General features: G+C 37.2%; 1 protein-coding gene across 1 annotated transcript in view; it reads right to left on the bottom strand.

Moving 5' to 3' along the window:
- The window catches only part of LOC105853282, a 100,094-nt gene that overhangs the window by 24,812 nt on the left and 53,830 nt on the right, over positions 1-21,452 (bottom strand). The window contains exons 6-7 of the mRNA XM_012721244.1: positions 10,234-10,388; positions 6,991-7,068 (exon numbers count right to left, since the gene is read on the bottom strand). Coding sequence (XP_012576698.1) covers positions 6,991-7,068; positions 10,234-10,388 — 233 coding nt within the window. The remainder of the gene's footprint in view (positions 1-6,990; positions 7,069-10,233; positions 10,389-21,452) is intronic.

The raw sequence follows: 21,452 nt of genomic DNA, 5'->3' as shown, positions 1-21,452 counted from the left end.
GGCAGACCTCTCCTGACCCGCCCACTGCTCCCCTCAACAGTGTACTTCGTGGATCTGCCTGTTCTGCTCCCCGCTCTGTCTCTGGTGAATCCTCTCACCCTCCATATCTCTGGCCCGTACCCCAGTTCTGTATGAATAAATGAATAAATCTTTAAAAAAAAAAAAAAGGAGAGTGAATGAATCTACACAAATATTCTTGGTATTATCAGTAGACCAAACTACAAGGAATTATTTCCTTTTCTTTCCTTAAAAGAACATCTCAGTGATGAATCCTGGGAAGTCCTGTCCATTTGACCAAACAACTTTGCATTTCCCATAGGATTAAATTCTTGGTGAAGAGCATCCACTCTCAAAGTCCTCATTTGATTTTATGTACTTTAACATCGCCTACAATATGGAAATATTATCAGCTCTCTGAAAGTATTAGTCTGTTCCAAGCAGTACTGGCGTATAAAAAGAGGGTAAAATAAAACATTATTAACCTCACCTGCTATCAAAACCAGTTTACTTTAGATAAAAAGACCTCTTTATTTCCTTTCTACACCTTCAAACTTCATTTTAGGGCCATGTGTAAGCAAACAGTTCAATGAACAGAAAGAAATGAACACTTGACATTTGTTGGATGTCTATCTTGTTCCTAGTAAATGGGTATCATAACTTTTATTGCTAATGGTGGGGCGGGGGAGCATGGAAAATTGGGTTCAACAGTTATGGAGCTTACACAAGCTTGAGCATCTAGAAGACCATTTCAGTACCTCATCCTCCTCTTACTTCATTTTGCTTACTATCAAGGTCAAACCTGACTTTTCATTACCAACCAAATGTTACAATATGTGCCACCTCTCCCCAGTCTTGAAGAGTCACAAAACTAAAGATATGGACGCTTGCTTTGGGGAACTCTGTTAAAAGTGGACAGGTAAAGAAGTGAGAGAAGTCATCATCAAGTGAAGAGAATAGCAAGAAGACCTACCTGCTGGGCTTCCTTCGTGGTCTAAGGGTTAAATCTCAGTGCTATCACCACTATAGCTTGAGTCCAATCCCTAACTAGAGAAGTAACCCACATATGGAAGGCCTCTCCCATCTTACCCAAAACTCCCCTTAATAGTGCCTTTCAGTAAATCCACCTGTTCTGTTACCCTCTGTCTTTGGTGAATCCTTTTACCTCCTTCCCTCCCCCACATCCCTGCCCTATACCCCAGTTCTTCTACCCCCCCCCAAAAGACCTATCTACTAAAATTAGTTTCAAGTTCACCTATCCAAAGTCCCTTAAGTTTAACAAGATATATACTTTTGCTAACACTCCAAGCTTAATTAAAATCTCAGTCCTCTCAATATACATGTGCTTTGTTTGCACTTGATAAATCAATTAATATAATAGAAAGCACTAACCCAAAACAAAATTCCCTTTTCTCAGTCCAAATTTCTCAGAATTGCAAATAAACAATAAGGGAAAAGCTCTGTATGTATTTTTTAAAAAATAGCATTATATGGGAGCATGTGCTTCAAAGTGCCTTATAAATTGTCCTAAAGTCTGTAAACACTATGAAAATGCATGACCACATTATCATAGATCCCAGCCAATTTCTGGAAAGTAAGTATGATGTAGCATATAAATGCAGAAATAATCATAGCCAGGAGTTTTGATTATAAGGCTGCATAACTATAAGGATTTTACATCATCCAATGCCTTGTCTGCAGGCTTTAAGCCTGAAAGAATACCAATGAAGACAAGCTACAGAAATTGCAGCTGCTAGGATCAATGTCATTCGAGAGAAGTTGACTAGACTTGAGGTCCAGTCTCCGCTCTCATCCAAGAAATGAACTGAAGCACCTAAGTATAGTTCTCTGGCCATTCATTCTCTCCTTTATCTCCATCTCTCCTTCCTGGTCCTTCTGGGTTCTTTATCTAGTCTTTCCTTCCCCTACCCAACTAAGCCCTTGAACTGAACTCTGTGCTCCACACACTAGATCTGCTATGAATTTACAGGTTTCTTGTCTTAATCCCTCTACTGCTGATGCAAAAACTTTCCATATGCCTAACAAGTGGAAGCTATTGGTACTCTTACTGTCAAGAAGCTCAAAATCAGGACATGGGATTTTTGTCATCTATTCTCCCACTCACCAAACATCAACAATTACCACCTCCTCTCATGCCATCCATGACAGTCTCTCTCCTTTCTCCTGTCATTTATGACCCTTATAGTTACATATCAACTTCCCTTATCTCATAGTCACCAACATTCAAGAAAGAATTTGGTACAAGGCAGAGTTTTCCTTCCTACCCCACTTGCTGCCAACATCCTGGGTGACTTCAGTAGCCAAGAAGAATATCTGTCTAACAACTTCACCTTGGTCTCTGAATCACATCAATTCTGTGCCCTGTCAGTCAGTCAGTGTGCCCTTGGCTTTGTCATACCTTAAAATTACTAAATAAGCTTTCTCTTACTGAGTCGCTGACCTTTTTTCCTTCCAGTTTATAATTACTTTTCCAACTTTTCCCACTTTGACCATTCTTTTGACTTATGAGGGACCCCAAATAACTGTCTTCTTTATTTTAACTCCTACTATCAGCCTTCTAATTTCTTCTCTCTCTCTCTTTTTTTTAACTACTTAAATTCCATGAGCCACCATTTCAGTGATAATCTAGTCAGTATTTCAAAGTCTGTTTTATTTGTCTGATTAATAAGGATCCACTTTCAGCCTACTTATGTTCTCCGGCCTTGCACAGAGGCAAGTCATACAATATACTAACATTTTTAAAAAATGATCAGCAACCTTAACATTTGTCGGTTCAGCACATTGCCCTCTCTAAAATGACTATTTTGAAATTATGTCACTCTCTCCTAGATATGTCCTTCTATCTCCAGCTTTCCCTTTTCTCAAAACCAGTAACATCACCTCTGATTTTATGCTCAACACTCTACCACCATGTCCTTTCCCATATATATTTTTTAATCTCTCTCCACTCTTCTTATATTGGTTGAATGAATCTCTTTCTTTCAAAAGTCAATTTATAATATTGGGATCCCATCATCTCTGTCCTTTTCCAGAACCATACTCAATCATCTATACTTTTACATCTTATATATTCAACCACTCTGTCTTAAATGGATCCTTCCCCTGGAATTTGTGAATTTTTAAGTCTCATCAATGAACCCATAAGGCTTCTGTGATCTACATTCTTACTCGGTCATTAATAATGTATGTAAAAAATATACATGTAAAAAAATATGTAACATATGTAAAAAAATATTAATTGGATACTTAAGATTTGTTCATTTGCCCTAAGCTATTACACTTTGATATGAGTAAGTAAAAAGTTAAATAAGGGCCCTCCCTGGTGAAGCAGCGGGTTAAAGCACTGCACTGAGAAGCTAAAGCCACTTCCGCATGAGTTCGAATCCCGCCTGCCCCGGAGGAGACCACATGGCGTGGCAAACCTCTCCTGACCCGCCCGCTGCTCCCCTCAGCAGTGTACTTCGTTGATCTGCCTGTTCTGCTCCCCACTCTGTCTCTGGTGAAGTCTCTCACTGCCCCTGAGTCTCTGGCCTGTACCCCAGTTCTGTATGTACAAATAAATAAATCTTAAAAAAAAAAAACATTTATTAAAAAAAAAAGTTAAATAAATGAGATTCATATATCAAGTATGATCATTTCTAAGAGGGAAAACTTGGGTCTACTTAAATAATGATTATACAGTATTTTGAAAATTTATGTACAAATCACTACCTAAGTCAGAAGATAAAAAACTACCCTCCCTCTCCCCTAGCCCCAGGTCACCTTACTTTTATAAATGAAGTTTTATTGGGACACAGCCATACCCATTTGTTTATAAAGACTGCATGTTCTTTGAAACCTGAAATATTTATTATCTGGCACTTTTCATAAAAAAAGACACCAATCACAGACTAGTCAATTTACTACCCCTCATTTGGAGGGGGAGGATTCTTGATTCTTTTGTAGAATCCTGTGGAAGCTGTAAGGTATTTCCTCAAGAAGTTACACAGCTTCATAAATACAAAAGGTTACTTGTAATTTCAGGAAGTTCATCAGCCCTCTGAATAGCAGACATCAGCCCCAACATAAGACTTCTTGTTCCAGGTTTTCACCATAACGAGAACATTCTACAGATTGGCTCTGTTTCTTTTGCATAACAAATGATTGAGCTTCCATTTCACAATTTCATTTGCTCCATGGAACTACTCATGGTTTTAGCCAGTAGCAAAGTTGCCCAGATCAAAATACATGTGACTGTATCAGTGAATATATTATGTTCTCCCTCTAGGTAATAGTTGACATACTATCAGTCTTGCAAAATCTTTTGATACCGAGGTAGACCAAAAACACCAGAAGTCATGAACTCACAGTCCCTAACCTCAGTATAAAAGAAAACATAAAGCAAGATCTTGTGGACAGAGGAGTGAGTGGGTCACAGTTATATATGAAAACTATTGGCACATTTATTCAATTCCACATAGGAAAAGAATATAAAGAAAGTGCAAACATGTGGCCCAGCAATGGAGTGTTTGTGGAACTGTGAGCTCTTTTACACAGGCCATGCCTGTGCATCTGCTTAGTCCCTGTGGTGCCTTGCACATTGTAGGAACCTAATAAGCAATAAAGAAATGGATAAATTAAACCAATCTATAAAAACAAAAGTCATTACTTTATAAATGGTTTAAGCTTCCTGGGACCAACATGATAGTTTGATTTATTTTCCATTACAGAAAAAGACAATTATGAGTGGGGAGCACTCCCTGTGTTTCTGTAATTCTAATTTCATATTAATGTGCTCAACATAACGTATATCAAAGACCTGCCTGGCAGGAGGCTTGCCAACTTATTAGCACCATTTATTGTCCTGAAAGAAGGCATTCACAGAAGTCATTTGATGAGGACATGGCATGTTTTGACCAATTCCTGAATAATAAAAAAATCCTTCACATGAAATAAAAACACTCGAGTCAGCATGATCTCTGGTCTAATGTTAGTTCTACAGTTTTTCATTACTGCCTCCCTTGCTGCTGTACAAACAGTGGGTGGCATTCTACAAAAGCTGATTAATGCTGGGAATTCAAATTGCTGAAAATTGAAGGAATGTGCCCCATGCTGACAATTTGTTAATCAAAAATTGTCATTTCTACCACTGTGTATGCTTTAGCCCATCTCATTTTCTTCGGCAATACAGTGTTACATACTCTACCCTCAATGAGATTGAATGTTTTTCCCCCAACTGTAAAAAGGTTTTATGGGTTCATCAAAAGGCCAAAACCCTCTAATTCCAATGAATCAACTTCAACTTCAGGAGTGGAAAGAACATGTTTCTATCCATGTATGCTACTTTTTGTACCCAGTTGATGATCCACAGATCTGTACTGACATTGAATGTTTATAAATTAATCAAAAAGCATGTTTACTCAGTTATATTTTAAAGTATTAAACATTTTCACTAGGTGCTTTATATACATTATCTCTTAATCTTCATAACAGTTCTCCCTAATAATTTTTATGTTCCATACTTTAATAACTGCAGCTCAGAAAGTATATGACTTACTCAAATTCACAAAGCTATAAACAGGTCTAAATGATTCCCACATTCTTTCCTACTACTCTATAAATACCTGCAAAAAGAAGTAAGGATTTGAGGCATTATTTTGAGGGCAAAAAAAAAAATGGCATCATATGTCAGTGGGTAAAATGATATTCTGTAAACAAATTATAATCTATACAACTTCCTCAAAACAAATTGACCAATTACTTGGGTCATTTAGTAGAATATTTTTTACCTTGTAAAGTAGAAAGTCTAAAGGCCTCAGAAATAACCACAGTCACTAAGAAATATCTAGTCTTATTTTTTCTTTCTAAAAGCACAATATAAACTAATTCCTACGCTTCATGAGTTATAAAATAGTAAGGAAGAAATCTGATTGAAGTGAGAATATTTCAGATAAAGTCTGGAGAATAAATCAAACTCTCAATTCACCTTGGAGTTATCATTCACCATGTTTTAAACACATTCAAATAGACCTCCTCAGCTAGATGTCATTGAAAAATTTATTTAAAAATAAACAAAAGTTGAAGAAAAGGAAACAACCTCTTTCTATAGGAAATGATCAAGATAAAAGTTCTGTTTGCTCAGGAGTCATTTATGTACAGAATCCAATGCACCTTGGCCTCCTCATTGGGCAAAAGCCACCTGACTCTTTTAGAATGTCCACAAATCAAAAGGTGAGTCAAATTAAAGGAAGAAAACATGGTAACCTCTGACTCACTTCCCCCCAGATGTATAGAAGAAGCCCACAAACTGTGCATGAAGTTTCTTTCTAAATGCTTCCAGCAGTGTCAAGGAGCAGCAGTGACTGCCCTGAGATCAGACACACCCTCTGAGCCACTTTGCCTGGGGATCGTCAGACCCTTCGTGACTCTTCAGGTGCTATAAGTCAAACCTCATCAGTCTAGGTACAAGTCTGTAAATCTGGAGGCGTTCATACCTTCTGCTGCTGGTCACTCTTCTGTAATGGGTGGGGAATTTCCTTCCTACAGTTTGACAGACTGATGGGTGCTAAACATAAAGTTATTTGATGACCTTTCCAGCAGGTGGGATAAATGCTTGATAGTAACACCTTCAACTAAGATACTGGATTTTGAATCGTGATGGACAAAGTCTTTCATTATTTGTGATTAACTTTGAGGTCTGAACAAGAAAAGAGAGTGGACATGTTTCTGAGATGTTTCATTGAGCTGAACTGTTACACAGAGAACATTATACTTAAAACCAGAGGGTTCCGCTTCTCTAATTTACTGTGTGCCAATTAGCTGGTCACAATGTCTCTAAGTCTCAATTTATTCAACTGACAAATATCAGAAATGCCTACCCCAAAGGATGCTTGATGAAAACATCACATACTGAATACAAGCAAGTCACCAGAACACAGTCTGTAAGCAGGTCAGTGACACATAAATGTATGAAAATAATAAACTGATCATTACCTGTTTCCATGCTTTCTAACTAAAGCTGTAATGGCTTTGTCTGTAATCTGGCATCCATTAATGGAGAGTCCTCGAAGGCTGAAAGTTTACAAAAAGAAATATATCTCAATAATATCTTTATTTAAAAATAATTTCATACCCAAAACTTGTAGCTCATTAGTTATTCAGCTTATGAGAGGCTTAGTAAATCAGGCACAAATATATATTTACATATATATAGTTACCTATCTATCTATATCTTTATTTCCTCAATTTCTTTCCTGTTGCTTTAATTTTGTCTTTGTACATAACATATTTTCATTTCAAACTGTTTAATCAAGGCTTTGACTGTACCCAAAGAACACTGTTATATAAAGATTTAGACTGTCACTAGGTGTTATCTTTGATTGCATAGTTTCTATCATCACCACATTGTTGTTAAGTCAAGAACAGCTTCCTATGAAGATAAATTAAGGAAAACAAGCAATAATATTATCATTATTATGGTGATTCTTTATACTCACCATCAAGCTAGAAATTGACCCAAAAAAATGAAATAGGAAGTGTAACAGGATTTTGCTTTAGATTTGTTGCCAAATAATGTAGGACATTTAAGCCACAGTGCTTTTATTATGATACATTTCTTCCCATTAGATTCACTAAATCAGGAAGGCTGCAAGTATCTCACTTGACATTCACAAAACTTTATCAGCAGGATTCTTTGTGAAAACAAGGTTCAATTTTAAAAGGCTGGAACTCTACTACAACTTGGCAATTATTTTAATATAAAGTCCTATCTTAAAACTTCCTGTAAAGAAATGTTTCACATTAAAAAGCATGATTGGAAGACTCTTGATAAGCCATGTGCTGGAAAAGTGATTATGCTTATTGTGACTTTGCACAAAAAAGAAAGCTGAGGTAATCAGCTCTAGTAATGAAGACTTCCCTCCCCAGCGGCCATGCCATGGCGTGAGGGCAGCAACACCATCTCCTTACACAAGCAACTGGATAAAGAACTGCTGTCTCAGTGCAAGTGCTTCTTGGATTTTATGTGTTATATATCCATGTAGATACCCACAGTGACAGATTCCTGTTTTGCTTTCACTTTTTAGAAAGGTAGTAATGTCACTGACATCTTCAAAATGACACCAAATGTATTTCCCAGATAGTTCTTGTGGATCCTGTGTACAAAAAGTTTATTTGTGATGTCTAGGACCACACCTGATTTTACTTTGTTTACTGGAAAAGTCATAATGATTCATTGCTTTCTGCATTTGACATATTTTGCTTTCAAGGATGCTCCTAAAAGTTTTGAAATAATCCTTGTCTGCTATTGGAATACTAAGTATCAATTTCCATCAGAGGTAGGAGTCAGACGGTTAGAGAGGCAGGAAGAAAAATAAAACCACTTTGGCCATGATTCTACTCCCCAAAAAGAGGCTAGAAAAGGTCACCTATGATATCAGGATCACTGATCATAAATGTTTGGCTTTCTCTTTCCTTACAGAAATGTGGTAGGAGTAAAGTTCCTCACCCCATGGAGCATGTTGCTTTAACCAAGAAATGTAACCAGTGGCTTTACAATGTGAGTAATTGGTGCATGCTTCACTCCATTCTTTCTCTTGTGGGCCATGATCATTGCCAATGCGCCATATAGTGCTCCTCACAGTGCCTGATCTGGCCTGATTCCTGCAGCGGCATGATCAAGTGGTGGACTGGAGTCCAGATGGACTCATGAAATCAACAAGAAATGAACAAGAAAGCAACCTTGTTGCTATAAGCTACCAAGAACTGGAGGTTGTTTTTTTTACCACATCATCATCTAGCATTTCCTGACGATAAAGTACTGTGCCAACTTTCCACCACAAGAATAGATTTGAAAGTACAATTTGACAAATAATCAGAAAATTTGCAGAAACCCCTCCATCTGCTCATTGCTATGTTATTTACAAAGCCAAGTTGTGGAAGTAAATATCCATCAATGAATGAGTGGATAAAGTGATATGAAGAAAGAGAAACCTATTTGTAATAACATAGATGACCTTGAGGGCATCATGCTAAGTGGAACATACCATATGGTTGCACTGATAAGTGAAACCTAAAAAACATAAAACAAATGAACAAAAAAATCCAAACTCATAAAAGCAGATAGCAGACTGGTGGTTACCAGCGGGAGGGTGGTTAGGGGGTGGGCAAATGGGTGAATAAGGCTAGAGATGGAAATTGCTAGTTATAAAATAAATGTCATGGAGCTGTACACCCTTCTGTACATTTGATAGCACCAAATCCTAACCCCTATACCACCAGAGAGCATTTCTTCTGTACATTTGAAATCTGAAGGTTGCACTGTATGATAACAGATGACCAGACTTTTTGTGATCATGATAACGTATGTACAAATGTCAAGTCATTATGTTGTCTATCTGTACATAACACAGATTTATATGCCAATTATACCTGAGTTAAAAGAAAAAAGAGAAACACTGAAGAAATCTTTCTACAATTTAAGTGACACTTAAAGTTGAAATTTAGCTCTGTAATCCTTTCTTGGCCACTATGAATAACACCAGAGATGAAAATTTGCCAGAATGGCCTCATAGTTTCAGGCCAGAAGTGATGCAGTATCAATTCATCTTAAGACCCTCCAAGAAATCCAGAGTCTCTTGATAGTGGAAAGATAAATCAAACTCCTTAATCTATAAAGAAATCTATTAGATTCCTGACTTCATTTACACATCTAAATCTGAGCTTTCCTGAGCCCTCCCTGGTGGCACAACAAGTTAACATGCAGTATTGGGAAGTTGCCTGCAGCCACTGAAGCACTGAGTTCCATCCCTGGCCAGGAACAGCAGGTTCTACATGGAAGAATCCCAAACAGGGAAATGATGGCTCTCGTAGATAATTCCAGATAAAAACACCCTCACTGTTGCTTTCTGTTCTTCTGCAGGAAATAACTATGAGGCAGAGGGTAATAAGACTCTGAAACCCCACTGTCCAGGCTCCAGCACAAACTCCATGACCTACTAGATGTGTGAGATCAGGCAAGTTACTTACCCTCACTGTGTCTAAGTTCTCTTATCAGCAAAATGTGGAAAAGAATAACTCCACTTCATAGTGTTGTTCTAGGGATTAAAATAATGTCCAAAAAGCACTCAAAATAGTGGTTTGTGTATTACAACAAGACAAGTTAGATGTTATTTTGAAAAATACTTTTTCAATAAATGCCCGAAGTGTCAGAATCACAGAGTCATTTGGCTGCATTACCTTGAAGCCCCTTGTATGAGAGCCAGCACACCCACGTCGGTAGCCCCAGACCAACTTAGGTCGACAGCAGACAACTGGCTGCACAGGGCCCCTGCATGGAGCAGGATCTCATCTCCCATAAGTCCAGGACCACTGCAGCTGATCACATTCAGCTCCTGGGGGACAGAAACCAAATAAGCCTTCATTAGAAACACTTTAGAAGCCTTTCAGAACAGAGCATGACCAGGAGATTCAGTAACTGCCAAGAGAGCATTAGGGAGTAAGACATCACCAAGGTAGCCAACAGCTAGGGTGTAAACAGTTTTGCAAGGAAAGAAGGACACGACTAAAGCAGTGAAGACGAGACTATTTCTGATGAGGCCAGCCCATCTTCCTTTGGGCCTGTTTACTGAAACCACACCTTCTTTGGTGTCCACAAGAGTCATCGTAGGATTGCAGGAGTTCATTTAAATGTTACTAGTTGGGTAGCCCTTAGAAATGATTTTTATGAAGAGCTTTTCATTGATGGAGAAAATGCTTAAATGAAAGTGATGACTACAGAATGTTTTCTACATTTCATAATCTCCATTATTTTCTTTAAATGTTGTTTTTAAATGTTCTTTAATAAATAGGTGCTAATTTTGTAGTCTTAAAAATGTTTTTTTGTAAACACAAAAACACTGTTTCAAAAAGACATCTGCACCTTCATGTTTTTTGCTGCTTTATTTACAGTAGAAAAGACCCAAATGCCCAAAAGTAGATGACTGGATTTATCTACAATAGAAAAGATCCAAATGCCCAAAAGATGTGGTACATTTACACAATGGAATATTACTCAGCAATCAAAAAAGATAAGCACATGCCTTTTGCAGCAACATGGATGGAGCTGGAAGGGATCATGCTTAGTGAAATAAGCCAGAAAGAAAAGGAAAATACCGATGGTTTCACTCATAGCAGGAGTATAAAGAACCAGGGGAGAAAATAATAATAATAATGAACAACTATATACCAGACATTTTATGGGGGTGGAGTGGGGAATGAGATAAAAAATAGCGGGGGAATGGGGGAGGAAGTGCACTGGACTATGGTGATGGCACACAGGTGAATTGGTGGTGGGAAGCCCATGGGGATTACAATTGAGATGGAAAAAGGCACAAAATTATATAAAAATAAGCTATTATTTAAAAAATGTATTTTGCCAGCAAGTATAAACTATTAATAAATAATAGTGGAAAAATTGAGGTCAGCAAGTAGCTTTAGGGGATGAGGGCATGGGGATTGAACAAGAAAGACTCCAGAATGAGTGGGTTATACGACAAATATACATTTGTCAAAACTTGATAGGGGGCACCATTTCCATATGTGCATTTCACTATAGATAAATTTTACCTGACAAAGAAAAAATAGAAATTATTATATAATGCTGCTCATATTGAAGTGCTTAAGAGTGAAGTGTACTAGATGTATATAACTCACACTGAACCTTTTTTCTTTTAAAGATTTATTTATTTATGCATACAGAACTGGGGTGCAGAGGATTCACATGAGACAGAGTGGGGAGCAGAACAGCCGACTGACGAAGTACACTGTTGAGAGGAGCAGCAGACTGGTCAGAAGAGGTCTGACGTGCCATGTGGTCACCTCCAGGGCGGGGACTGAATTCATGCTGAAGTGGCTTTAGCTTCTCAGTGCTGTGTTTTAACTCATTGCTCCACCAGGGAGGACTTGAACCATTTTTTTTTTTTTAATGAGTTGAGAAATGGCTTAAAGATTTGGAAATATTTGTAATGTCAGTATAATATCACCTAGTTGTAAAATCAAGGAGATGAATATAGATGTTAACTATTCTATCAATGTTTAAGCATATTTAAAACTTTTCATCATAAGATGTCAGGAATATTCACCCCAGGCTGAGGTGGCATCTGGCCTGCACTCCACACTGGAGCTTTACAATGGAGCTGGAGAACTTTAGCACAGCATTGCCAATACAGACTGGAGATGCATACCTTTGGCAAACCTAATTTATGCAAACTAAGAATTCTAAAACAGGTATTTGGAGACAGGTGTTTTTTGTACTAAAATGTTATTCATTTGAAATAAACAGCTGGACAATATTATCTATTGAATATATCACTCTGAATATTTTCTGAACTGACCTCAATTCCTTGAGCACTTAAAATTTGGCCATCATTTTAGAGAAAATGACTTTCATTTTCTCAAATGGTGGCCTGTCTGACACTCAAATCCACACTTGCTTTTTGTTATCCCCTGACAAGCATAAAAAGAGAGAATTCCATTTGATGTAATAAAAGAACAGGGAAATCAATCCTTCTGGGCTAAAAAAAAAATCTGCCATCATAGACAATAGGGACTTTCTACCAATAGAAGAGTTTTGAGATGCTAAGTGAAAACTGAGTCATCTGAAGCCATAATGATCTTGCAGTAATGTCCCAGCCCAGGATTGAGCTCCTGACCCCACTCCTATTCCTTTTCAGCACTATACCTGCAGCTTTACCCTTGTTCTGAGGGACTCCCATTAGCTGCTGACTGCTCTGGTTGGCAGTCCTCAGCTTTCTAGAATTCAATCTCACTACAGTATCATGTGCAATATTACTCTAATTAAATATCACCGTTAACTTTGCTTTAATATATCATGTGCTTTTAAAAATGATAATAATAACTGGGACTGTCCCAGGACACAACAGAACCAAGTCTTGGATCCAGACCACTCACTTGTTCACAAAAGGGCTTTAGCCCTTTTTGTGCCCTGGACTCCTTTGAACAACTGGTAACACCCCTGCACCTTTGCCAGAATAATGTCGGTAAATGAGTAAGATATAGAATTGCAAAAGTAATCAAGAATAATGAACTACAGTTATCAAAATTATCTTGAAAACACCTTGAAACAAGGTAATATTTGCTTCTTTATTGATAGAGCATATTATCTGATCTAGCTACTGGTCCAGTAACAACACTAATTTTCAGGTTATAATGGGTGTAAAATACTGGCTCTATGATATTATCAATAAAAACTCATCACTAATATAAGAAGGAATTTCTAGTACCTTGACTTCAAGTCAATTAAAATTTAATAGCCACCTCTTTAAGTTCAAAGATTTTGCTCAATTTGGTAGCGTTTATTTCCAAGAGGAGAGATGCCCTATTTTTCCTGTCAGCATTTGACTCACACAAGAATGAGATACTAGATGGAAACTCGTTCATTAGTTTTGGAATGTGTTTCTCCTCCTTATGCTAGACAGCCTGAACATAAACCAGTATGGAGAGCATATGGGATGGGAAAAAAAAACTCTGTTCGTGCAGCCAAGTTTTGAGAGACAGACATATCAGCTGGCCTCCCATTTTTGAGGTGATAATCTCTGTGTTAAGAGCTAATCCAATCCCACAGCTTTCAGATATTGAAAATATATTTAATGGTGTTTCAGGAGTCACACCCTGCTGGGTGACACTGTCCTTAAGTTGGGTCTTTTGGTTAAATTACTGCCTATTCATGTAACAAAGTCCTTTCTTTTCTCAGACAATCCATTCATGATCTTTTCTTCTTTGTATGTAAAAATCTCTGCTTTTCCCCATGCAGCTGGCATTCATGCAGTGCCAGGTGCTGCTTTTCCTGTGTGCAAGCTTTATTCTCAACAATGGTATGTCTTAGTTTGAATTGCCCTAGAAGTAGACCTTGGGTAAGAATTTGAGTTTGGGGAGGAGCCTCCCTGGTGGTCTAGGAGTTAAGTCTCAGTGCTATCATCATTATGACCTGATTTTGAGCCCCCACCAGGGAGGTGACAACATAATGAGGCAGACCTCTCCTGTCTCACCTGCTGTTTCCCTAGCAGTGTATTTCAGTAGATCCAACTGTTCTCCCCACTCTGTCTCTGGTGAATCTTCTCAACCGCCACACCTCTGGCCTACATCCCAGCTCCTCTCTGCATATATAAATAGATTTAAAAAATAAAATATTCTTTAAAACCCAAATGCCCAAAAGTACATGATTGGATTTAAAAGATGTGGTTCATATACACAATGGAATATTACTCAGCACCCAAATAAATAAATTGTCTTTTGCAGCAATATGGATGGAGCCGGAAAGGATCATGCTTAGTGAAATAAGCCAGAAAGAAAAGGAAAAATACTGGATGGTTTCACTCATAGCAGGAGTATAAAGGACAAGGTGAGAAAATAATAATAATAATGAACAACTGTATACCAGAGACATTTTATGGTGGTGGAATGGGGAATAGGGTCAAAAACAGTGGGGGGAGGGAAATGCACTGGACTATGGTGATGGCACATAGGTGATTTGGTAATGGGAAACCCATGGGGACTACAACTAAGGTGGAAAAAGGCACAAAATGTTGTAAAATAAACTATTATTTTTTAAAAAAGTAAAAAAATAAAATAATTTGAATTTTGGGAAATTTAGAAAACACCAGCCATTTGCTGATATGCGAATTGATGTTTATAAATTTCACTATACCAGCAGGAACCATTCAGTTTGAAAAAGACCCAATTTACTTGGAAAAGATATTCCAACGTATTCTCGTTGCAGTAGATCACATCTGAACTTGCTCCAGACCAGATATGTAAGTGCCAAGATGGTACACCCAACTTGGTTTAACCACTAACAGAGAAGGTCAGAACATTAACACTCTCTAAACCATAAATACTACACATATAAATAAATGGGTACACCTTGGGTTATAGGAGTTAAAATAGTAACTTTTATTATAGTCGTGACAAATAATCTCTTCTTGAATTATATATCTGGACATCTCTAGAATTTGCAAAGACAGTTTTTGTTTTGTTTTTTGATCAATCCTTCTTTCTTGGAAGAAGCTCTCGTGATAATTGCTTGAAGCAATAGTCACAAATTACATTTCAACACTGAATAGTATATTCCACAGATAAAAGGTTTCTGTGCTCGAATATGTTTTTTCAAGATGGAAGTGACAATACTTCCTGCCTGTATGCTCTTTAGGAGCTTGTCACTTGTCATCAAGTTGTAGAACTGGATTTACCTTCTGTTGAAGTATTATAAGGAACATAATACAGGAAAAGCAATGCTTCATAATTTATAAGATCATCTCACAAAAATCATTGCAGCTTTCACCTCATGCATGAAATAACTTCACTGGTGCTCTGAACTACCACATAATAGGCCCATTCCTCTGAGGTAGCCATTCTGTGAGAAACTACAGGCTACCCTGCAAGGAGACTCTCAGTGACATGAGGAGAGATACGTGATGGTCCTCAGCTGCTCTTCACCTGCTGTTAGCACCAGTCAGGCAAGTCTCCCAACCAGAACCACACAGGTGAGTCCTTCCCAAATTCTCAACACACTGAAATTATGTGACATAAAATAACAATTGTACTTCCCTAATTTTTGAGACACTTTGCTTCAAAGCAACACCAAGAGGTTCAATAATAAAATTTGGACAAATTGGATTAAACCAACCCATCATATAGGCCTTTTTCTCCCTGTAGGATTTCTCAGAGATGGTACCTCCAAGACAGGCATTTAGTATGTAATATTCCCAAGGTATTTTCTCATAAAACCCTTTTTATAGCTATTCTCAAGGGATAACTTTGGGAAAAGCTGGGCTAAAGTGAATCTCTTCCCATGTATAGATTTCCCTCTCCCTTACTGATCTGAACAATAGAAAATGAATATTTAATCATAATAAAAAACAAATTATTATTATTGGCAAGCCCAGATGAAGTCACCTCTTTGAAATGCCTGTGTGTGACGTAAACTCATTTCAGCAGTATCAGTGGGTAAACAGCATAAACCCCAAATGTCATTCACTGTTTGCCATGCCAATAATAGCTCCAGAGGGTGCTGTTCTTCTGATGGCAATTGACAAACATTTTCACGCCCTGAAATTTTTATAGTCCTCTGACGCTGGTGACTGTTATTTTCAAACTAAAAGAAGTTCATGAGAGAGAAACAGAGAGATTTTATCCCTTATTGCTTAGAGAAGAAGTAAGGAAATATACGCAGAAAATTCAATCCCATTGTAATATCAGTTCTTCTCCTGGCTCCCTGGTGGAGCAGTGGGTTAAAGCACAGCACTAAGAAGCTAAAGCCACTTCAGCATGAGTTCCATTCCCACCTGCCCTGGAGGTGACCCACATGGCATGGCAGACCTCTCCTGACCCACCTGCTGCTCCCCTCAGCAGTGTACTTTGTTGACTGCCTGTTCTACTCCCCACTCTGTCTTGGGTGAAGCCTCTCACCACCTCTGCACCTCTGGCCTGTGCCCCAGATGTGAAAGCATAAATAAATAAATCTTAAAAAAAAAAAAGAGTACTTCTCCAGAAAATTCTGAAAGACCAAGAATGAGGATTAAACTGACAGTGTTTTTTAGGAAATTTTTGTCCACTTTTTGTTAAAAAAAATTTTAGGCACATTACTGAAAGTTAGAAGTAGCTCATTTTTCTAATCAAATATGTGGAATGGAAATTAAGGTAAAGGGCTCAAACCTTAGTAAATATATAACAAGGGAAGATCACTTACTGATTTAATACAAAGAATAGTAGTTAGGAGTTATCTTCTGGTTCCCAGTTAGTCACTCTGTGACTATCAATCTGTAACATTAAATGATCTAATCCATGACTCAGATTCTCCATGAATAAGTTGCCACTCAAATTCCTAGCTCCTGTACCTAAGGAACTCTAAATCCATCCAATCTAAGAGCAGGGTCTAAAGTAAGGGCAATGAGGTTTTCTCCATGGTTGAAAAATCTAAGTTATCAAGAGACACAATACTTATGTGATTTTTTTTTAAATAATACTAACGCAAATAAAATCTTTTTCAGGTGTTGAAAATGTTCTAAAATCAGACTGTAATGATTGCACAATGTAGTAAATATACTAAAAACCACTGAGCTGTATGTACATTTCCAAGGGGGAGGTTTTATGGCTTGTAAATTACATCTCCATAAACCAGTTATTTATTTAAATGCCACCTGTAAATCCATTACATAAGTATATGTGCATTTAATATTTTCAGTGTAGCAACTATATTCTAATGGGACTCCACCAACCCATTCAAAAATGGCCCCATCTGTTGCTGATGGAAACACTGTCTGAATTCCTCCTCTAAGCCTTGTTTTCTGTATGCAAGAAATTACCTGGTTCATAGTTCATATTAAAATAAATATACCTGCTTCATAGTTTATTAGAACTAATTATTAAAATAAATTACCTGCTTCATAGTTCATATTAAAATAAATATTGCTTCAAGAACAATTCTTCCAAGCTTCCTATCAACCCTTGGTTGAAACTATACTTCCTGTTCTCTTGTATACATTTACTAGCAAGTATCTCAACGTTAGTGGAAAGTATATTGGTTAATAAATAATTATTACAGTTTCCCTGGGAGACCAGCAGTTTCACTAGTCTCATGAGAAAGTAAATTATATATGCATATATGTATGTGTATATATACTGTATATATAGTAGAGACCTCTTTATTTTAATTAAAGCTATAATATTAAAATTTATAAAAACAATAACAGTAAGACCACAAATCTACCATCATCATAAAATTGCTTTTATTTCTGCATGTATGCATATTGTCCTCTACATAGTTACAGAAATTTTTATAGTTATAATCAGAACATAATTATGTGCACTGTTTTACTTAAGAAACAGTCTCAAAACCCCATATTGTGAAAAAAATAAACAAGGATATTATGAAATAAATAAAGTTTCAGTGTATGAAAAAAAAAAGAAAAGCAACATTCTCCATGTTATCTTTAGAATTAATATTTGGATGGCTTCATAACATATCCTTATGCAAAGTGAAAATGTATATAATCACTCCCTAATATTAATTGTAAAGTTTGATTGAACACCTTTAATATAAAAATATGTATTGACTTTATTTAATTCCTATATTGCATCTATTTGTCTAATACATATAATGTGTTTAACCTTGGTTACCTCATTAAGATAAGTTCCTGCATGAGAGATGATATGCTATTACAATCTATCATATTACCTTCAAAAGATAATTAAAGTCATTGCAAGGAATGTATACCAATTCTACATTAATTTTACCTTTTTTTTTACCTTTTTTTAGAATAACTGGGGTTTAGGCCAGAAATGTGTGTCAGGGGGTTGGGGGTGGGGGGTGGGAAGGGAATAAAAGGATTCACCAGAGACACAGAGTGGGGAAAAGAACAGGCCGACTGACTGAAATACACTGCTGAAGGGAGGAGCAGGTGAGACAGAAGAGGGTTGCTGCACCATGTGGGTCACCTTCCTGGCTAGAGATCCAGCTCAGGCTGTAGTGGTGACAGTGCAGACAATTAACCCCTAGGTCACCAGGGAGGCCCAATTCTACTTTGACTTTACAGATACTATATAGTATGTTTTTAAAACACAGTTGGTATGTTTTAGTTGTTCAGACTTCATTGTTTATTTCATATATTCATTCTTGCAATGACGAGTTTTTGGAAATTTGTTACTTGTTCCCTTTAATCATTTATCCATTGTTTATTACATACCTATTATTTGTGAAGTACAAGGAAATCTCCCTTTCCTCATAGAGCTTTGTGTACTGAAGTGCATTCATATACTCTTTCACTTATCCTTTAAAGTTTGTCTTTTTAATATCTGTTAACTTTTTTTAATATTGCCAATATCAACTCTTTGGAGGTTTTTAATTTTTTTAAATATTTTATATATTTGTACATCATTCTTCATTTTTGTACAATGTTGCTTTTCAACTCAGTGGTAGTCCCCATGGAATCCCCACCACCAATTCAGCCATGTGCCATCACCATAGTCCCTTGTGATCTTCCCAACCTTGTTTTGATCCTACTGCCCTCGAATGTCTCTGGTTTACAGTTCATTGATTTTGGTTTTTACTTTATTACAATGACTTTTCCTGATCCTTTATATTCCTTCTGTAGGTGAAACCATCTGATATTTTTCTTCTTTCCATCTTCACTGAACATGTCCCCTTCCAGTTCCATCCATGTTGCTGAAAACATCATGAGTTTATCTTTTTTGATTGCTGCGTAATGTATGTACCACATCCTCTTGATCCAGCCATCTATTTTTGGGCATCTGGGTTGCTTCTATAACTTACCTATTGTAAACTGTGCTGCAATAAACACAGGGATGCAGGTGTCTTTTGAATTAATGTTTTTGGGTCCTTTGGGTAGATACTTAGGAGTAGAATTGCTAGCAGCTTAAGAAACCTTTAATGTTATAAAAATTTTAAATATTTATGTTCTTGGAGCTATCAGTTACCCCTTTACAATTTATTCCTTCAAAAATGAAGTTATCTTTTGTCCATATATTGAATATATATTCTAATGTCTGTGATTTTTAATTGATTTTGACACACATGACAAGGCAGGGATTGACCTTGGTTTTGGAAATGTTATCCTGTGTCTATAGTAACCCAGTGTAAACAAAACACACACTACACACACTCAGAGTTTTACACACATATAATGTCCTTATGTTGCTACTCTTTAGCCTGTTATAATGTCTTCGTTGTTATTCCTATGTTTAGTGTAGCAATCTGCTAGTGGAATTACTGGTTTGTAGACTAAATCTAGTAATACACGTGAGAAAAGAAGAGTCACTGCATGCAAAGTGAGAGTTAATATATATAACAAAAAAGGCAGTAAGCATAACAGAGTCAACTGGAATAGGGAGTTAAGAGTTTTGAAATATTTCTATTAAGCATTTATTTTGAAAATATTCATCCTAAATCTGTCTTAGAGTGAGATTTTCTCTATTAGTGAAATATTATTCGGTAGAGAGAAATCTGGATAGCGGTGACAATTGGGAAAGAAGGACAAAGAGCTAGAGGCAGAACAGACAATGACAGATGGGCCACGACAGAAACAGAAAGAATAGGAAAACAGAGTGGGCCAGATGAATGCTGGAAAGCTTGACGACTGAAGTCAGAAATTGGATCAGCTGGGGCATGTTGCTTTATTACTATGGAATGGAAAATCATGAATTGCTTATTCAGGTAAAATCTGGGGCTTGAGTTAAACTCTTGTAGGAAGCAGTGGAACAGCTACAAGGGAATTTCATATACAACAGTGCCTCAAATAATGTTATTTCAATAAAAGTTGTGTCACTATAACATTGATGAGGAAATCTATGCCAAGCACTGCCAGTCACTAAGTGGAGTTTGCAGTTCTCCCCAAGTCTGTTTCCCAGCACTTTGATTCCCTCCCCCACCTAGGAGATGGGCCTGTCAGGCTCACTGGTGTGGCTCCCTGTCCTAGTCTGAATGAAAGCCGGTGTGTGAGCTGCTCTGTCCAGATCTGGTTCTACCTTGTGCCCTTAGAGGAGTGGACTCCAGGCACCAGCAACCCTGAGCTGAAATAAGTGGTTTGGAAAATGAACGCATGAAAGAATGAATGAATACAAATGACTGCTTAACATTAGGAATGTTTGGGGCCTTTATTGGGAATATGGTGATGTTTTTGTGGGAGAAAAAAATGGCATAGGAATCGACTCTTGTTATTATCAACTAGCGAATGTTGAAATTGGTTTCATGACAGGTGATTTTGCTGATAGTCAGCTTCCAAGGACTTATTGAAGAAGTAAGGTGAGGACTTAATGTGTAAGTGACTACAAAGAGTGGATAGAGAGAAGCAAGTGTTAAGAGGTGGGAGGGGAGGGAGGAAAGGATGCGGGGTAAGCTGGCAGCAAACTTGTGTTCCTAAAAAAGAAAACTAAAAGAGACTAAATTTTCTGAGTAGAGGAGATACAAAACTTCAACATTATTGTTACAAGCTAATCTATATTAAGATGGAAATGCAAGTTAATTTTAGTTACTTTCCACACCACACAGTATAAGTTTGTCCAAGCCTATGGATCTGGCGTCAGTGGCCCTTGTGTTAACATGCTTTATTCCAAACATCTAAGGCCTTTAAAGCTTCCTGGGCACACTGCTTTCTCACCTGTACAGGTCAGCCAAATAACCCAGGAGACTGTTTTCTGGTAGTACTTTCCTTTCTGTGGGCTCTCGAGTTTGCTTTTTGAATATTTTTGGCTAAATGACTTTTAATTTGTAGCCACAACATATTCTAAAAGTGGAGATTGTCAATAAGAAAGATATTTTCTTAAAAAATAGTGTGTATACACTATATATATATATATACGCTATATATATATATATATATATTTATTAGCATAAGTGTTTATACTGGGGAATAGATCTAGAAATTAGTGGGTGTCAAGCAGGC

This window comes from Condylura cristata, unplaced genomic scaffold (genome assembly GCF_000260355.1).
Source record: "Condylura cristata isolate star-nosed mole 26May11 unplaced genomic scaffold, ConCri1.0 scaffold00006, whole genome shotgun sequence".
Taxonomy (NCBI): domain Eukaryota; kingdom Metazoa; phylum Chordata; class Mammalia; order Eulipotyphla; family Talpidae; genus Condylura; species Condylura cristata.
This window is presented reverse-complemented; position numbering and strand designations above follow the sequence as displayed.